The sequence below is a fragment of the Chelonoidis abingdonii genome, chromosome 11, assembly GCF_003597395.2.
Source record: "Chelonoidis abingdonii isolate Lonesome George chromosome 11, CheloAbing_2.0, whole genome shotgun sequence".
In the NCBI taxonomy this organism is placed as follows: domain Eukaryota; kingdom Metazoa; phylum Chordata; order Testudines; family Testudinidae; genus Chelonoidis; species Chelonoidis abingdonii.
In genome coordinates this window covers 40,564,478-40,582,211 of record NC_133779.1, presented here as the reverse complement: position 1 = coordinate 40,582,211, position 17,734 = coordinate 40,564,478, and the positions used below count along the sequence as shown (strand labels likewise).

The 17,734-nt window shown below is 57.6% G+C and overlaps 1 protein-coding gene across 2 annotated transcripts; it reads left to right on the top strand.

Moving 5' to 3' along the window:
• Nucleotides 1-9,257: 9,257 nt before the first annotated feature.
• Nucleotides 9,258-16,988, top strand: CCDC194 (coiled-coil domain containing 194). 2 transcript variants are annotated; one of them, XM_032797889.2, is made up of 5 exons: nt 9,258-11,717; nt 14,104-14,200; nt 14,721-14,853; nt 15,431-15,496; nt 16,529-16,988. In XM_032797889.2, exons 1-5 carry the CDS (start codon nt 11,388-11,390, stop codon nt 16,536-16,538), a joined length of 636 nt encoding a protein of 211 aa, XP_032653780.1. In that variant the 5' UTR covers nt 9,258-11,387; the 3' UTR covers nt 16,539-16,988. The 2 variants fall into 2 exon arrangements, with proteins under 2 accessions (XP_032653780.1, XP_032653689.1); XM_032797798.2 differs by having other exon boundaries at nt 15,431-15,560.
• The last annotated feature ends 746 nt before the right edge of the window (nt 16,989-17,734 follow it).

The window sequence follows — 17,734 nt, the reverse complement described above, 5'->3', positions numbered from 1 at the left end:
ATCAGACCCGTGCCCCCTGCGTGGCGGAACTCTACCCAGCAGCACCTCTGGCATCAGCAGAGCAGAGCGATGGGGATGGATTCGGAGCCAGGTGTCCTGCTGGGCAGAGTGCTGCTGGCAGCTCAGGGAACGAGAGGGACAGGGACTCAAATCCAGGTCTCCCACAGAGTAGCCCAGCGCACCACTAGCCATGAGGGTGGCTTGCAGCATCTCCCAGCCAGCCCGGTTACATCGCAGCTAGGCAGAGCACTGGGGCTACAGCCAAAATCCGTGCGAGCCCAGCACTCCCCGACTCCCTCGAACCACATGATCTCCAGGAAGGGGCTGTTCCTGAGCAAGTCCATCTCCCCCTAGAACAGGAACTCTGGCGAACACGTCCAATATGCTAATGAGGAGCACCACTAGAAGACACTAGAGGGCAAAAGAAACTCTTCCTTTCTGCAGGGCAAGGCTGCCGGGCTGTCAGCTCAGCTAGGTTCACATCCTGGGATGAGCACTGCCTGCTAACTTCCCCTCCCCGCCTTCCCTTTTTGGAGAACACAAGCATGGGGAACAAGTGGAAAAAATACTGTGTTCTCCTGTCAGTTGCCCTCATCCTAGTGTTCATCGCCCTGATTGCCTGCGTGGTCTACATCTCCTTTGCCCCGACCCAGCTGAGACAGTGCCAGGAGCAGCTGAAGAACGACACCTCCACTCTGATGGGGAAACTCACCAACCTGGAGGAGAAGAAGGGGGCCTTGGAAAAGCAGTGGGACGGGGCGAGGGCAGAGGTCACGGCGCTGCGGTTGGAGCTGGCCGGCACCAATCAGACCCTCTGGGAGACGCGTGGGCGCTGGGACTCCTGCAGGAGCCTAACGGTGGGTGCTTTGGATGTTGTTGCTGTTTAATATAAGTATATGGCAGTGCCCAGGAGGCCCTGTCCATGATCAGGGTGGCACAGTGCTGGGGGCTGTGAAAAGGTGCCAGCGCCAGGCCCTGCCCCAGGCAGCTCGAGCCAGGGGACCATTCCAGGCTTCTCTTCAAAATGCTGCAATGATTTGTGTTGTTGGGGCAGTGCCTGTGCTTGTCAATACCCATCCCCCAGCACAAGCAGCTTTTTCCAGGTTCCCTCCCCACAGCCCCTAGTGCTATTCCCCACACTGTCATGTGCATTGCCCCGTTGGTCCACCCCAGAACTTCCCTGAGCAAGGAATTTGTCCCGCTGCTCTGTGGGGTGGGCTGGGGATGAGTCCCAAGCAGCTCATTTCACTTGCTCCCTGATGAAGGATTTGCAGGGGTGAGAGGCGGCTGCTGGGTCCCTGGTGGCTTTTTGTTACCGATCAAATTAATTTTCTTCTCTGCACATCTGTGTAAACATGGTGCAGGGACTCGACCGTCTGGGGAGCTGCGGTTTGCAGGGTGGCCTGGGGAACGGACTGTCTTGTTCTGTGGCGAGGAGACGGTCTCTCCCCTCAGAGAGAGGGAAACTGACAGCTAGAGGGGTGAGGCTGGGGGACAAGCAGCAGGGAGGCAGCTTGGAGCCAGCAAGACAGAGAGAAACTGAGCCTGTGACTAAACTGGGAGAAGCTGGGGGAAGGAGGGAAACCAAGAGTAAGTGAAGAGATGGGATTGAGTGGGACAGACAGACATGAAGATGAGGGTCCCTTTAGAAGAGTAAAGCTGGCTGGTCTAGTCAGTCCGTGTTCCTGAACCGCCGTTCCTGAGCATCGGAGCTGGGCGTCTCCTATCATTGGTCCAGGCGGTCCTGGAGATCCAGAACGGGAGAACCACAGGTCCTGCAGGTCCAGTGGGTCTGGTCTAATGTGCACCCCCCTACACCAGCACCACTGGAGTCAGTTCAGTTCTCCATGAGAGGACGAAAGGGTGATTTGGGCATTAGCAGCACCCTGGGAGAGAGCTGGGGAAAGGGGAACCTTGAACTAGGATAAAATAATAAGCACCTGTCAGATAATAGCTGAGAGGCCTGTTCACCTAGGCCTGAAGGACATGGGGTTGGTGCCGCAGTAGGAGGCTCCATTCCTTGTGAATCCACACAGAGCAGTGCCCAGCGCTGGGCTATGGTTATTGCTGGAGGTGCCAGCTTTCAGGTCTGATGCAAGCACCCCTTGGCCTGCGCTAAGGGCAGGAATCCATCTCCAGTAACTCCACTCCACTCCGCTCCACCTGGAACGGCAAGGAGTGTGTCCACGGTCATTAAGCTGCCGTGTGGTGTTTTTCTGAGCTGCTGCACAGCTGCCACCTTCCGCCTCAGAGGTGGCTGCACAGCACAAGTGGGCAAGCGCTTTCCTGTGTGCATCGCTGTCAGAGATGCTGATTCTTCTCTTTCGTTTTCTCACTTAGCATGTCCTGCAAAACAACATCACTGCCCTGAAGGATGAAATCACCCAGCTGGGAGTGCGAGACACTGAGCAAGGATGGGGACAAGGTGAGACGACCGCTCTGAGCAGCTCCTGGCTAATGGCCAGGAGATGCCATTCTGGGGTGCATGCGTGGAGCTTCCAGGGCCAGGGTCATGGAAGTGTGAAGCCCCCTGTGCTGGGCCCACTCCTCTCAGCCAGATCCAAGTAACATTCCAGGAGCAGCAGCACCAGGACAAATCCTTCAGAGTCAATATAACCTGGGTCAGCCTGCTCAAAGCCAGGTCACTCCAGGTGGGGGATTTTCTGCTGCCCTGAGTTGGGACCTACTTCCACACTCCTTGTGGGGGCCAGGGGACTGGTTGGCTTGTGAAGTTGCTAATCGGCTATGGAGTCTTGCACCCCTAGGTTGCTGGGTGCCCTAGATGCTGTTTGCTGACAGTTACGATAAGCTCAGCCAGCTTCAAAGGGGACATAGGTCCCAGGTGCTGACACAATCCAATAAATTATAATCATCAACTGCAGAAGGCCAAAATCTTCTTGGCCGATAAAGGGACTGGGGAGGTGAATAGGCAGGGCCCGTTCCTGTGTTTATCTCAGCCCCCAAACCTCTCCTCGGACCCTCAGCCCCACTGACACAGAGGCCTGGCTCATCAGAACTAGAGGCAGGCGGTACAGTGCAGGCAGCTGTCCCTGATGAGACCGAGGGAGGGGTGGGGGTGTTGAGGGGGACGTGCTCGAAGGGAGGGGGCACACCCTGGGGGAGAAGCACGCTGCCTTATCTGACTGGTACTGCCTCTGTGTCCCGTCTGTCATTTTCCAGATGAAATAGACATGCTCAGACAGCAGCTCCAGGAGGCTCAGCAGCACAGGTGAGACCAGACCGTCCTTGCCCCATCGGGCAGTGCTGTGGGGGCCCCTCCCCCAGAGTTCTCTGCTACCATCTCCTTCCCTTTCACTTGTTCTCCCAGTGATAAACTCCAAGCTGACATCCGGCAGCTGGAACAGCAGCAGCTCCAGTGCCAGAAGAATCAGATCTCTGGTGGGAGCAGCCTCCGGATCCCCACTGTGGCCGGCTACCTGAGCCCGCTGGCTCTGTCCCTCATTGAGATCCTGCTCCTGTGAGAGAAGCAGGTTTGTACACGTACTGAGGAGCCTGGATGTGGACTCGGTTCAATTCCCCGTCCTCCTGCTATCTCACCCCCATGCGCTTAGGCTGCAGGACTCCATTCTGTCACCTCCACCTCCACCCGAGGCAGCTCCTGCCTTCAGCCACTGCCTCCGTGGGCATGAGAGCTTCCTCCTGCCCTGCAGCGCAGCCTCCCTGTACCTCTCCATCCCATGCTATGCCCCTCCCCAAGCTCAGCAGCACTTACAGGGCCCAGCTGTACCAGGCATGGAGAAACAGCCCTGCCCGGCTCACACTGTGAGTAGCCAAGCCAGGCACAGGAAGGATCCTTACCCCACTTTTACAGATAGGCAGGGGGCTGAGGCCCAAGGAGATGAGTGAGTCACCCCAGAAGCACAGGGCAGAGCTGGGACTTGACCCTAGAGCTGCAGAGCACCAGCCCTGTGCTATAAACACAAAGCTGCCCTCTCTCTGCAGTCCCCTGCCCCTCACTCCCCATCTCCACTTTCTCTCTCCCTCCACTGTTAGGTAGCTCAGTGCAGTGCTTCGATGGCGGGGGGACGCAGGACTCTCTCTCTCTCTGTCCCTCGGGATTTGTGTTTCAGGGCTGACCAGGCAGCGGGAGAGTGGAGAATCCTCATGGGAACATGCCACACTGCATAGCACGGCCAGCTCGCCCCCATCCCCAAAACGGTCACGGGAACTATTCTAAGTCACTAGCTTGCTCAGCATTTCCCCTGGGTTCCTGCCCAGTCCAGTCCTTGCAGTCAGCGGAAGGATCTCGTTGGCGCCTGCCCAGCACTGGAGGATGATGGGGAAATGGTGAAGAAGATCCAGCGGGTGAAGGGCATAGGGAGGATGGAGCCAGTTCACTCAGAGATTGCCCCAGACGACAGTTGCCGTGAGCAGGGTCAAGCCCCAGCTGGGGTATTGGCTGCTCCATTTATGGTTTCTATTTTTCTAATAAAATGTTGCCAACCCCAAAGGTTTGTGGTGTCATTTGTCCTCCCACGCCCTGCCTGATCAGAGACCCAGGGCTCAGAGTGAGCAGCCCTGGAGCCGTGTTCGTGGCCTTCCCACGCCTGACCTGCCTTCAGAGAGCAGGGAAGGGGCAGCTTGTAACTCTGCTGCAAGTTTGGAGCACGGGGCAAACCCCTCTCCCTGCTCCTGGGTTGGGGTGACGGGCTCTGCACAGGGCGCTTAGGGGAAAGCCCTGTCAGCCCATGCCTAGGACCCTGCCCCGGGAGCCAGGGGATGGCATCAGAGCCAGGGTTTTCCTTAAAAATCAATCAATGTAAAAGGTCAGTTTCTAGCCCTCCTGCTGGCCAATAAAAGTTTAAAAACGTGACCCGAATGTAACCACTGTAGCTCTGCTGCCTGAGTCTGCTGCCTGCCTGAATCAATGGCTCTGAGAGGGCCCCTTGTATGTCAATGGGGTGCTAACCCCCAGCCCACAGGGGGACCCTGCACTGCTCAGCACAGGATTCTTCACCTAGCCAGAGACATGTGCAGTGAACCCCCTGCCCCCCCACAGATGCCCCCTAGGTGAATACTGGGGGGCCCACTGCCAACGCTGCAGAGAGGGGACCCCAGCCGCTCCTATGGGGAGGGGGCTTCGCTGCCGCTCCTGGTAGCTGGGCGCCCCATGCCACTGCCCCGCTGGGGACAATGGGGGGGCCAAGCCCGAAGCCAGCTGCCCGGCCCGCCGCCCCAGGGGCTTGGGGGTCCCCCATAAACTCCGCAGCGCCCCCTCTAGCCCCAGGGGCTCGCCGCCTGCACGTCCCCGCGGGACCAGCCCAGTCCCGTCTCTCTCCCCTCCCCGCGCAGCTCCTGCAGAGAAACGAAACCGAAGCCGGGGCGGGGCGGAGCCGACACCGACCAGCTGGGATTTCCCGGGCCTGGCGCGTCCCGTCGGGCCGAGGTGAGACCGGGGTGCCAAGACCCCCGCGCGCGGAGGTGCTGCGGGGCCGACAGGGGTTAACGCAGCCCCCCATGCACCCGGCTGGGCTGCCCGGGACCGGGACGCAGCGTCCCGCCTCCATCCCCTCAGCTCTGCAGCCCCTGCACTGCCCCAGTTCGCCCCCAGCCCCAGCCGGGGGGCCGTGTTAATGAGGGATATGCTAATAATGAACAAGCAACGACAACGATGAATATGTTAATGAGGGGGTTGCTAATCACCGTGTTAAATATGTTAATTACTGGGGGTAATGAATTATGCTAGCGGGTGATCTGCTAATCTGGGCTGTGCTATTAAGACATATGTTAATAAGGGGTATGCTAATGAGGAGGTTGCTAGAAACACTACAGGGCCAAACTGCCCCTTTCCTTTGCAGCGTGTGGCCCCCGCTGGGCCCTCTGACCCCGATGGGTGACCCTGGGGGTCTTGCCTGGGGCAGCAGGAAGGTCTGGCTCCCCGTGGCCATCGCGGAACTCGCCATCATCCTCATCCTGGTGGCCGGGCTGGGCCACTTTGTGGCCAAGGAGCAGTGGCTGCACAGCGACATGCTGGGGCTGCGGGAGGAGATGGCCAGTGCCAACTGGACACTGCAGAAGAAGCAGGAGGGTTGGGACTTGTGCCGGAACCACACGGTATGTGGGGCAGCTGTCCCAGCCACACAGTTCTGCTGCCGATGCCCCATCCCAGTGCATGGGCCCCTACGAGTCCAGCCTGAGGCTCCCTGTCACCAGCCCCCTGACACCCTCAGTCCTGGCCTGCAGCCCCACCTCTGTTTCAGTCCTGAGTATCTGTTGAGCAAATGGAGATGAGCCTTGCTCTTCGCTCCGTGATCCTGACCAACACCTACCGAGGTGACTACATCATGCCTGTCTCCTGTTCCACTTGGATACAGGTGCCTCTTCCCTTCCTGTCCTAAATTGTTCAGTGTCAGCTGATGAACAGATGTCATGCCCCACCCCAGAGGTGGCTGCATCTCAGTGCTGGGCTGAGTGAGTCCCAGGCCCAGCTTTGAGGATGCAGGGCTTTCTGAAAATCTAAGGTGTTTCTTCTCTCTCTCCTCCTTCAGCACGTCCTGCAGAAGAATGTCATTAACCTGACCCAGGAGGTCACTCAGTTAAATAGCGACATTGCCCAGCAAGAAGTGGAAAAGGGCAGGTTACGAGGTGAGACAGCTGCTGTTCTCAGCCCCTCTGCACAGGCAGAGCCTGCTCCTAGTTCTGCAGGTGCCTGGGGGGTCATGGGAAGTGCTTCCTGAGGGAGGGGGTGCATCATTGGGGGGATAATCATTGGGGGGATAAGGCAGGCAGAGACCTCCCTGGGATGTTGCCCAGTGCCAGCATCTCCAAGGATTGCACACACTTGCCACTGCTGTGTGCCGGTCACGACCTGGACAGGTCTGAGCTCTGGCACCCCCAGGGCAGCCCTGCAAAAACAGTTCCCTGGTTCTGTCCCTCACCGCATCCCTCTCCTGTCCGGTGACCTCATGGGAGGCCTCATCCAGGGTAAACCGCCTGGGCCAGGGGCCTGCTCTGGAGACCGGATGGGCTTCACAGGCAGTGGGAGAGCATCTAGGAACAGAGAATGATAAAGCGGGGAGTGGGCGGCTGATGGGAAAGGAGAGGAGGATGTAGTGTGATACAGGCAGCAGGGACAGGTCCCTGATGACAGATGCTGCAGATTCAGGTAAAGGGTAAGCAAGTGGTGGCCAGTCCATCCAACAGAACAAAGTGGGTGGCAGGGGGGTCAGCAAAGCATTGGGAGCGGCTCAAGGTGCCCAGGCATCCCCAGTGCTAGGGGTCAGAGCAGCACCTCAGCCCTGCACAACACCATCTGGTGTTTGGTTGGCTGGGGTGGGGAGAGGAGAGGGTTAATTCTGGCCCTGATGATGGGGAGTGGGGGACTAGCATTGTGGCGGTTCTGATCTCAGCTTCCCTCCCACTCCTGTTTTCCAGATGAAATTAGCGCCTGGAAAAAAACAGCCCAGCATCTCCAGGAGCAAAAGTAAGGCCCACCTGCCCCCTTGGGCGCTCCCTGCACTGCAGTTCTCCCCTGGGGGCCCTTCCCCTGGGACCAGGCCTCGGGGTTAAACGCCTGCAGTCTCTGGCTCCCAGGGTTGTGTTTGCCCCATTGCCCTTCTGGGCAGCATGCTGTGGAGAGGGAGGGTCTTGAAATGAAAGAACGTTTCCAGGGGGCCAGCATGGAAGCATGGCACAATGGATGCAGAAGGTCAGGGTAAGTCACCCTTCCCTGGGGGCTCCTGGAGTGGATGAGTGGTTGCCCCCCATGACCCACATCCCCAGAGCAGGGGAGATGCACTGGCAGGGTACGAGGACCATCGAAGGGCTATTTTTCACTCTTCTGCATTTCCCCTCCTCCTCCCGCAGGGATCAGTACCACAGGGAGGTCAGCTGGCTGCAGCAGCAGCTCGAAAGACACCAGGAACTTCGCTCCAGTGTGGGCAGTGCCAGGCTGTCCAGCCTCCTGCCTCTGCTGGCAGCCCCCTTTGCTGCGCTGCTTGTCTGAACGGCGCCAGGCAGGGAGCAGTCAGCACCCAGGTATTTAAGGCCCTCAGGGGCCCTGTATTCCAGTACCTGCTTCTGGGCGATGACAGAGCTGTGGGCGTCCTTGACCCATTCTTCCTGTGCCCTCTGCTCAGCTAGGCCCTGACTCCAGGGCCATTGAGACTATGGGCTGGCCAGCCTCTTCTCTGGCCCTTCATTCAGTCTGGGGTGAGTCCCCTCTGCAGCAGCGCTCCAGCACCTCCTGCATTGACAGAGCTGCTGGGGCTGGTTCTGGCCTCTCCTGGGGTGGGGGGAACCCAGAGGGCATTGATACCCCAGGGCCCAGGAATCGGTGTCTTTACACAGACAGGCCCCGGTTCTCAGCTTCATTGGAAGTCGGGGGAGGCTGATTCTCCATTCACGCTGGTATCCCTCCATTGGAGTCAGTAGGGCCAGATCCCCAGCTCCACTGGAGTCAGATCCCAGCCAGCACACTGGTGCGGTCACACTGCCATGAAGAGAATTAGGCTGTGTGTGAATAAAGGCCCAGAGCCACCCAAGTATTCAGGCACGGAAATCAGTGGGAATCAGGAGCCTAAATACTTTTGTAGATCTGGGCCAGACAGCATAGCCAGAGCCCCAGGGATTCACTGGCAACATGATCCCAGCCTGACACCTCTTTATTTGATTGGTCTGTTTCAGGACTGAGTCCCCCAGCTGGGAAAGCAGGAATCTCCCAGGGAATAAGCAGCACTGGATCCTGTGGCTGGCACACACTCTTCTCCGTGTGCTCTGTACTGAGTGATCAGTGAGACTCCAAGCTGGCTCTTCCCTGGGCGTGCATGTGGAGGAAGCCTCGTCTCCTGCCAGAGAGGGGAGCTGTGACAGATGAGGGGGACGCAGTGACGGGTCCATGGATGGAGATGACCCTATGCTACAGTTTAGACATGTCACCCAAAGCCCCAGATGACTGTTGCAGCAAGTTGGGCCTGTGACATCCTGCTTGGGTAGGAAACACCAGTGGACTGCCGACATTTTTTCAGAGGTGGCCACTGATTTGGGGTGACCGGTTTTGGGGTGCCCCGGCCGCCATGTGAGTCACACCCAGTCTAGGACCCAGCAACAGCATCATCTGGTCTCACGCTTTTGTGGGGGGATTAAAGTGACTAATAAACCAGCCCTCGGCAGGGAGAACGTTTGCAGAATAAATAGGCTTTGCCATTCACCATGCGCCCCACTCCCATTCTGCACAGGGGTCAGTTTTGATTTGGATTTGCCATCATGGGGCCTGCTGGGAGCACAGGGAGCAGTGTCTTGGAGCTACAGGTTGGTAGGGATGGAAGCTCCTTGTGTGGAATGGCCTTCTGGAGCCACCGCCTCTGTCTGAGTCTTGTTCTACATTCTAGGATGCCCCACAGATCTCTGAGCAACGCTGCTCTCTGCCTGCTTGGCATGCAAGTGAGATAATCGTTATCTGCCACTGTCTGTGGCGCATCTCACTCTGAAGGACCAGGTGGGAGGAAAGATGCACCACCCCAAGGATCCTTCCCCCTTCCTCTAAACAAAGCACCAGGCCTGGCCCAGTGCCAGAGGCAGGATACAGGAATGGCTGGACCAGGGCACCAGCTAGCATCTGCCGTGGTGAGGATGTTTCACCAACCAGCTGCCCTCGCGCCTGCTGTAATTATCTCTTCCTGAGGCACCAGCCGACTCATGCATGGAGGAAAAGTCTCTCTTGATTCTGCCTCCTTCCAGGGCAGAGGCCAACAGGCCAGATCCCAGCCCTGGGTTTTGTCTGCAACTGCAATCCGTGTTTCCCTTAATCAAGCAGCGCTCGTGGGCAGGAGGGGTTGGGCCGAGTGGCTGCAATTCATCCCCCCAGCCACACTCAAACTCTTCCCTTGCCATGTAAGAAAAGATCCCCCCATGCAGAGCGCTCTGCATCTGGGGCCAGCAGAAAAGAGACAAGGAAGGTAGCCTGAGGTTGGGGGAGGCAGAGTCTGACCCGCTCGCTGGTTCCAGTGGGTCTGGCTGTTGGGTGGCTGCATGACCCAGGAATTCAGGGAGTGCCGGCTGGAGGCACCAGAGCCGAGTCTCCCCTGCACATCCTGCAACATCCAGCAGGGAGGGAACCTTAATGGAGAGGAAGGATTGCCCAGTGGTTAGCATACGGGCTTGGGAAGCCGCACTCGGGGTTTCTATTCTTGGCTGTAGGAGGGACCTGTCAGAGCAAGGGAACAGAGAAACAGGACTCCTGGGTTCTATTCCCACCTCTGCCACTGTGTGACCTTGGGTGAATCAATTCCCTGCTCTGTAGCTCAGTTTCCCCCTCTATCAATACAGTGATGCGTGCCTGCCAGGAGAGCTGGTGCCTCCACTGGTTGCTGCTCTGCACCCCAGAGGTGGCTGAATTTTGGTCTGGGAAGCGTGTTGGGATCCTAGAAGGGAAGAGATCAGTGTAAAATGTGGTTTATTTTCCCATCCTTTGGGATGCAAAGTCTGAACCCAGGAACTGAGGCTGGACTCTCCCTCCCCTCCCCTTCTCAGGAGCACACAGGATTGCTGTAGAAACTACTGAATGAAGTCGGGTGGCAGTGCACAGATGGGGGGTTCTCAGCCACAAGTCACTGTACAGGCCAGTCACCCCACAGGAGAGCGACCGACGCTTCCTGCCCTGCTCAGCACCACAGACTGACCCACCTGGGCCACCTGCTCAGCCTGGGGTCTCAGCTTTTAATTCATCCCAACACTTCAAACCAAAGAATCTGACACTGGCTAGAGCTAGGGGCTGTACGTGTGTCCACCAGCCAGCTCTGCTGCTGCCCTTCGATCCTGACCCACGATCCCCGCCACTGTCCCAGCCCTGGGCATCGCCAGGCTCTGTCGGTGCCCCCAATCCCAATTCACAGCCTCCTGCTATTCCAGCCCAGAGCTCCACCCATTATTCCAGTTGTAGCATCCCCCTGCACTCCCAGCTGTCAGTAAGGGAGGGACCATGGAGACTCAGCCCTTGGCTCCCCACAGCCTAGGGGCAGCCAGCCCCCTCCCTTTTAGACCCACCCCAGAACAAGCCCCAGTTGAAGGGTTCCCTCCAGGCGTAAGCAGTGGAGGCAGCTTTTCCAGGCTCAAGGCAGGTTCTCCTCCCGCTTCATCCCAAGGATTTTAACCTTTTCCTCTCCCTGCTGGCCTGGGGCGTGCACATCTCACTGCGACCCTATCTTTGGGGAGTGCAGAGCCCCCCAGGACCCAGTCCAGGGCCCTCTCCAGCATGTGACAATTCTATAATGGTCCGTGGGCCGTGACCTGCAGAAACCAGAGGCAGGAGCTTTTTTGGTGAAGGAAGCCCACACGTAGTAATTAAAGTGACACAGGCAGTGACCTGGCTGCTGGCTGCCAGCACACGGCAGCAGCAGCTGCAGGCGGCAGGTCACGGCACCGTGACCATGGACCCCTCAGTGACCAAAGCCACCCTGAAGGTGCTGGGGCTGTGCGTGGTCCTGCTTTTCCTGGTCGCCGCGGTGACGGTCTCCGTGGCGGTGATGATGTGGCACTCGGAGGCAGTACGGATGCTGCAGGGATGCCGGGAGCAGGCAGCCAATGAGACCTCAGCCCTGGGGGGCCGCGTGGCCGAGCTAGAGCGGGATGTGGCCGAGCTCACTGGGCGGCTGCAGAAGGACGCCCAGAAGGAGAAGCAGCTTCAGAGGCAGCTGGGCCAGGCCAAGGATGAGGGCAGGAAGCTCAAAGCCACCTTGCTGTCCTGCCAGGAGCGTGAGGTATGAGCCAGATTATGGTGGGGTGGGGGGAGTGGTCCAGGGAGCCCAGGATTTAGGGTAATGCTGGGCTCCCTAACTGGCCCCTTACAGATTCTCCTAGGGGCATCTGCCAGTGAGTGCCCAGCTGTGGCAGTGGGGCTGTAAGAGATTCATAGATTCTGGGACTGGAAGGGACTTGGGGGTTGGTCTGGGTATTATCTCACTCGTAACCCAACCAGCTGGCACAGCCTCCCCCCACGATAATGGCTTTCTCAGCTGTGGGTCTCAGGCACTGGCATGCTGCAGCAATGTTCAGCTTGCCAACTGGGCAGGGCCTAGGGCTGAGCTGGTGGGGGAGTTGAGGGGTTCCCTGGCATCCTTAGGGGCACTGGTCTCCTCCCTAGGAGGAATCACATCCAGCAAGCGAGGAGACCAGAGCTCCTGGTATCTGGGCTCTGCAAAAGACTCAAGGGCATTAAAAAGGCCAGTGAAAAGTGTTGGCACTGATGCATACCCAGCGCCATCCTCAGGAAGCTGCCTTGGGCTTTGCCCCTGGTCCACCCTGGATTTCACAGCCTGGAATGCATGGGAGCAGGAGGGATATGCTGAGATCCCAGTAATGCGCTGACTTTCCTCCATCCCTGCTGTGGGATAACTGGGCTGCTGAGGGTCTTTCACCCAACAGGACCATTTCCTGAGCGAACAGGATTGAGCTCTGGGGCGTGACTAGCAGCTGCTCTCGGGGTTCTGCTCAGGACAGGCCCTGCCCACAACTGCAGCAGAGATTGGAGCAGGAGCCCTGCAGCTATTCCTAGCTGAGACACAGACCAGAGCCATTTGGGACACGTATAATTAGGTGTCTCGCAGCCTGTTCTTTTCCCCACGTTATTGTTAGCTCCAGCTCCCAGCTGGGAAAGGGCCAGTTCCAAGGAGCAGCCAGTCTTACCCGCCTCTCCTTGCTCTCAGCCCAAACTGGACCGGTCCAAAGGGCTGGCTTTGGATGCTTCCTGCTCAACAATGGGCTGCTGTAGGCAATGAAGGGTCTGGAACAATCACTCCTGCTTCCCATTGTTCTCCCAGCCCCACTTCCTGTCCAGCTGCTGGAGGCGCAGGAGACACACCCAAGGGCCAGGGGTCGGCACATGTTTGGAGTGGATTCCATTTCTTCTACCCCCCTAGAAGGGCGAGGCTACCCCCCATGTGCCCTCTCAGGGGGCAGGGCGCTCAACAGCCCCCTGCATCTGTTTCCCACCCTTCAGAACTCGGGTGAATGCAGTTGTTCGAACAGTAGGTGGGTCCACTGGGGGGACACTGGTGCTCCAGGCCCCGCCCCGAGTTCAGTTCCCCCCACCCCCCCCGGCCCAAAATAACCCAGGCTTTGTAAAGAAAACACAAACTCTCACAGGTTTTACCCGAGTTAGGAGGGCCCAGCCCACTCCCTTAAGGGCCTGTGTCTGTTTCCCTGTATCTCCCTTGCCTGGACCTTGTCCTTCTCCACAGGCTTTTCCAGCCAGGCCCTTGCAGTCTCTCTCCCTGCCTGGAAAGCTTGCTCCCTCCCTGCAGTACCCACAGACATAGCTGCAAACTCCTGAACTTCTCCCCTTTACTGCAATTTCCTGCTCTTTTTAGCCTGGGGGTCCCTGAGCCAACCCAGGTGGGGTTTATCCTGTTATCAGGGCTGGCGTAGCCCCAGGCTCTCCAGCCCACGGGCAAGCCACCCTGTTACGCCCACTATAAAAAACCTTTCTGCCTTAAATTATCACAGATCGGTGGGGCAAATTGCCCTGCCACCGGGAGCATGGCTCTGCTGAGCCCACGGGGTCACATGTCTCCCCAGCACCACAGCGGACATGGCCCCGAGAACAGCTTGGTTAAAGATTCCCCTTAGGGGATGGCAGCCGGATGGGAGCTGAGTTCAGAGCTCACGCTGCCACCCAAGGCCTGGATTTCCAAGCAGCCTTGAGCTGGGGAACCTGGTGTGTCCCCCTGCTTCGGGAGCACAATGGCCATGTGCGAATGGAGGTGGCGGTGTGGGGAGGTGCGAGAGATGCAGCGGCAGTGCTGGCTGGCAGGAGATGCCATGGGGAAAGTTCTCACTCTTAATCATGCGGCAGGGGGAGGGGAAGAGGAGGCTGGAGTTAAATAAAGAGATGGGGGGAATGAAGCCATTATCAGTCTAATCTATCTAGCCAGCCATCAGTCCCCCGACATCCCTACCCGTATCCCTCTATCCCTGCATGTACCCCTCTATCTACCCCGCTATCCCTCCATGTACCCCTCTATCTATCCCTCTATCCATCCACATACCCCTCCATTCCTACCTGTATCCCTCTATCCCTCCAGCCCTCCACCGCCGTTTCTAAGCCCTGTGCCTGCTCCTTTCCCTTCTACCTGTATCACCCCACAGAGCACGCTCTCCGCCAACATGACAGCCCTGCGGAACATGCTTGCAGCCATTCAGCTGGAGGGCACCGAGATGGACACCAGAAACATCGCCTTGCAAGGTGGGGGAAGGCAGGGGCATCCAGAGTGAAGGATGTGTGGTAGGGGGCCGGAGAATTCCCTCCGCCAGGCTCCACTGCTGATCAGGGTGAGGGTCTGCCCCATGGGGTCGGGCCCATCCCACCTTGGGATGCTCTTGTGCCAGTGCCAGGTGCTGCCCTGCATGGGTCCAGCTGCGCCAGGAAATCCTGGCAGGGCCCCACATGGCAGCTCTACCTCGGCCTCATGGGAACTGGCCTCAGTCCACTATTCACCCTATTTGCCCTTCACTGAGCAGCCACAGCTGAGCTGGGCCCTTTCCATACAGTCGAACTCCACCCCGCTGGAGCATGCCGGGTTAGCACTCGATCCCACTAGCCCCGGCTGACCGGCGCCTGGGCATCCTCCCCAGGGTCCTGTGGCTGTGAGCATGGCTGCTCCTGGGCTTGCAGGTCAGGCGCGGAGGGAGAAGGCGCACGAAGGGGGTGGGTATCCCCTGCCCTGCGGTGGGTGTGAGCCCTGCTCTCTGCCTGCCGCCCGCAGCGGAGCTGACCCAGTGGCAGGGGAAAGCCACAGAGCAGGAGCTGCGGCTGGAGGAGGCCCTGCAGCAGCACCAGGCGTCGCAGGCGCGGAGGGAGCAGTGCGAGGCCCGGCAGAGTGAGCTCCAGCGCAGCATGTAAGGATCTGGACAACGGCCTGGCCTCCCACGCCCCCGGCTCCCAGCCAATCATATCCTGGGGAGGGATTAGCTCTCAGCCAATCATATCATCAGGGAGCATTAACATCTGGCTCCCAGCCAATCATATCCTGGCCAAGCATTAACCCCTACCTCCTAGCCAATTGTATCGTCCCTGTCCATTGACCCTGATTCCGATCCCTTCCTATCCTCCTGGGGTGTTAAGCTCAGCCCGCCAGCCAATCAAATCCCCAGCCATCATCACCTGACTCCAACCCAGCCCCCTCCCTCTTGCTCCCAGCCCTCACTGGGGCCATTAACCCCTGGCTTTCAGCCAATCACAGCCTCAGGAATTGTCGCCCGCCCCCAGCACTCCTAGCCAAGCGAACGCTTGGCAATACTGAGGTTCCTCTTGCAGCCTGGCCTCCCCATTCCTGATGCAGGGGCCTGGAGCCCCCCCCCCCATCACTTGTGGGCGGGGGGCAACACTGAGGCTGCTGGCTTTTTGGGACGGGGCACCATGTAGCCAGTGGCTTTGTCTGGAATGTCCTGACCTACCTGTGCTTTCCCCCCACAGGCGGGACTACAGGGCCGAAATCGAGTCCCTCCAGCGGCAGCTGAGCTCCCGAGCCACCAGGCGCAGGTGCCCCCCATTCTGATATTTTGTTTGGATGATGGCAAGCACTTCTTGCTTTATTTTCTTGCTCGTAAGTCCCACAGAAATGAGAGACTTTGAAATAACAGCATGTGGGGGTGGGGCTGGAAGGAGAGGGTCGGCAGGGAGGAGTCACTCCCTTGATCACCGGGGGATTGCTGGCACTCAGCCCCATGCCCAGTTCCACTCTTGTGTCCTGAAACTAGCTTTCCTCGTATGGCTGCACAGCAGAGCCGGGCTTGGTACACAAAGCCTGTCCACAGACACACACCCGCATGCGCACACTTATGTGCAAACATACACAGGCAAATGCACATGCTCACACATGCATGCACACACCTGCTCTCCTGTGTGCCCACACATACAAACACATGACTACATGTATACTCATGGGCACATACATTCACATAGGTCCAAACATGGATGCACATGTGCCTACTCATGTACACACCCATGCCTCACACACACCCAAACAGGTATGCACACACATGCATGCACACACACACACACAGGTTTTGGACACACACAGCTCTAAGGACACGCTGCCTTTTCGTGGCTGCCCACACTTTATCCTAACCACCTCTCCCTTGGGCACATAAAGCCACTAACTTCTTCCTGCCAATCAAGACCCGTTGCCATGACACCAGCTAGAAACTGGCCCAGTAGCAATGGCTTGAAGGACAGATGGGGAGGGCATCCATGTAGATGAACAGCTAAAATCATATTCTCAGCTGGCTCCCAATGGCATAGCTCCATTGACCTCATATGCCAATGTACACCCAGCCAAGGACACAGGCCTTTATGTGCAGAGACTCCTCGCATGGTGCTTCGACTGTACGAGCAGGGACTGCCTAGCACAATGGGCTTTTGCTGCTGATTTCTCTTTGAGTACTTTTTGCTGTGTATTCCCATTAACCCTCTGTGTGAATGATAGAAACGGCATGGAGTGCAGATATGTATCTAGCATGTGTGGATAGATGTGAATGACTTACGTTTCCATATATGTTCTCTCTTATGCAGGAAGGGTTGAAATCTTACATCTGAAGCATCTAGGGGAAGCCAGGCTTAAAGGAGATGACAGGGCTCGTGAGCAACCATTTCTGATTCCCCCCTCCCCCTTACAGAGCAGGGCACTCTGCAGCTCCACACCAGGGACAGCTGCAATTATCCAAAAACAGCTGCACCACGGAACGGCTGCCCCGCTCCAGAAGCCAGCAGCCTCTTTCTGCAACAGTAACAGCCATAAACTAATTGAAAAGATACCGAGTCCGCTGGATCCTACTAGGCTGAGGCACCCCAAAGGATGCTGGGAAATCTGTCATTGTACCCTGCCACATGGACCTCTCTCTCTCTCTCTCTCTCTCTCTCTCTCTGTCCTGGCTCCATTCTGTCTCCTTCTCCCTGCTCCTCCCTTCCCTCCTTCGGGACATGCTTCTGCCTGGAGTCTACTGAGCTCTGCACAGCACGTGCCTGCATCTAAGCTACCTGGTGTCCTTGATCATATAATCTACTCACCGGGAGGAAATCAGACCACCCGGTGCTAATATCCCCTCTGGGGCTGAACTCACCCACGAGGGAGTCTAACCAGCATTTAATAGCCTGTGTTTGTATGCAGATCTGCTCATTAATATTTAAATAGTAGCTGCCTGATGGGTCTTATTAATATTTAAATAGTAGCTGCCTGATGGGTCTCATTAGTGACATCAGCACTACGCCAAGGACCAGGTATCCCTGTAGGCCCTTTGGCCTCCAAGAACATAAGAATGGATTGGCCCTACTGGATCAGACCAAAGGTCCATCTAGCCCAGTATCCTGTCTTCCAACAGTGGCCAGTGCCAGGTTCCCCAGAGGGAATGAATGGAACAGGGAATCATCCAGTGATCCCTCCCCTGTGGCCCATTCCCAGCTGCTGGCAAACAGGCCAGCATTTCAGAGAACCCACACCTCCATCCTTTGGATGTCTGGCAGGTTGTACAGGTGTTAACGGGGTTAAGATTTGGCCCTGTCTCCACAGAGATTTTTCACCCACCACAACAGTATCCCTGATGATGCCACAGCACAACTGGCTGCTGAGCTCTGTGCCTTTATCCTCACACACAATTATTTCAAGTTTGATGACAATATATACCTCCAGATCAGTGGCACTGCTATGGGCACCCGCATGGCCCCACAATATGCCAATATTTTTATGGCTGACCTGGAACAATGCTTCCTCAGCTCTCGTCC

Coding starts and splice junctions, on each gene's coding strand:
- CCDC194 (XM_032797798.2), top strand. CDS start 11,388: ATGGACCCCTCAGTGACCAAAGCCACCCTGAAGGTGCTGGGGCTGTGC. Junction 11,718..14,103: donor TGTCCTGCCAGGAGCGTGAG/GTATGAGCCAGA, acceptor ATCACCCCACAG/AGCACGCTCTCCGCCAACAT. Junction 14,854..15,430: donor AGTGAGCTCCAGCGCAGCAT/GTAAGGATCTGG, acceptor TTCCCCCCACAG/GCGGGACTACAGGGCCGAAA.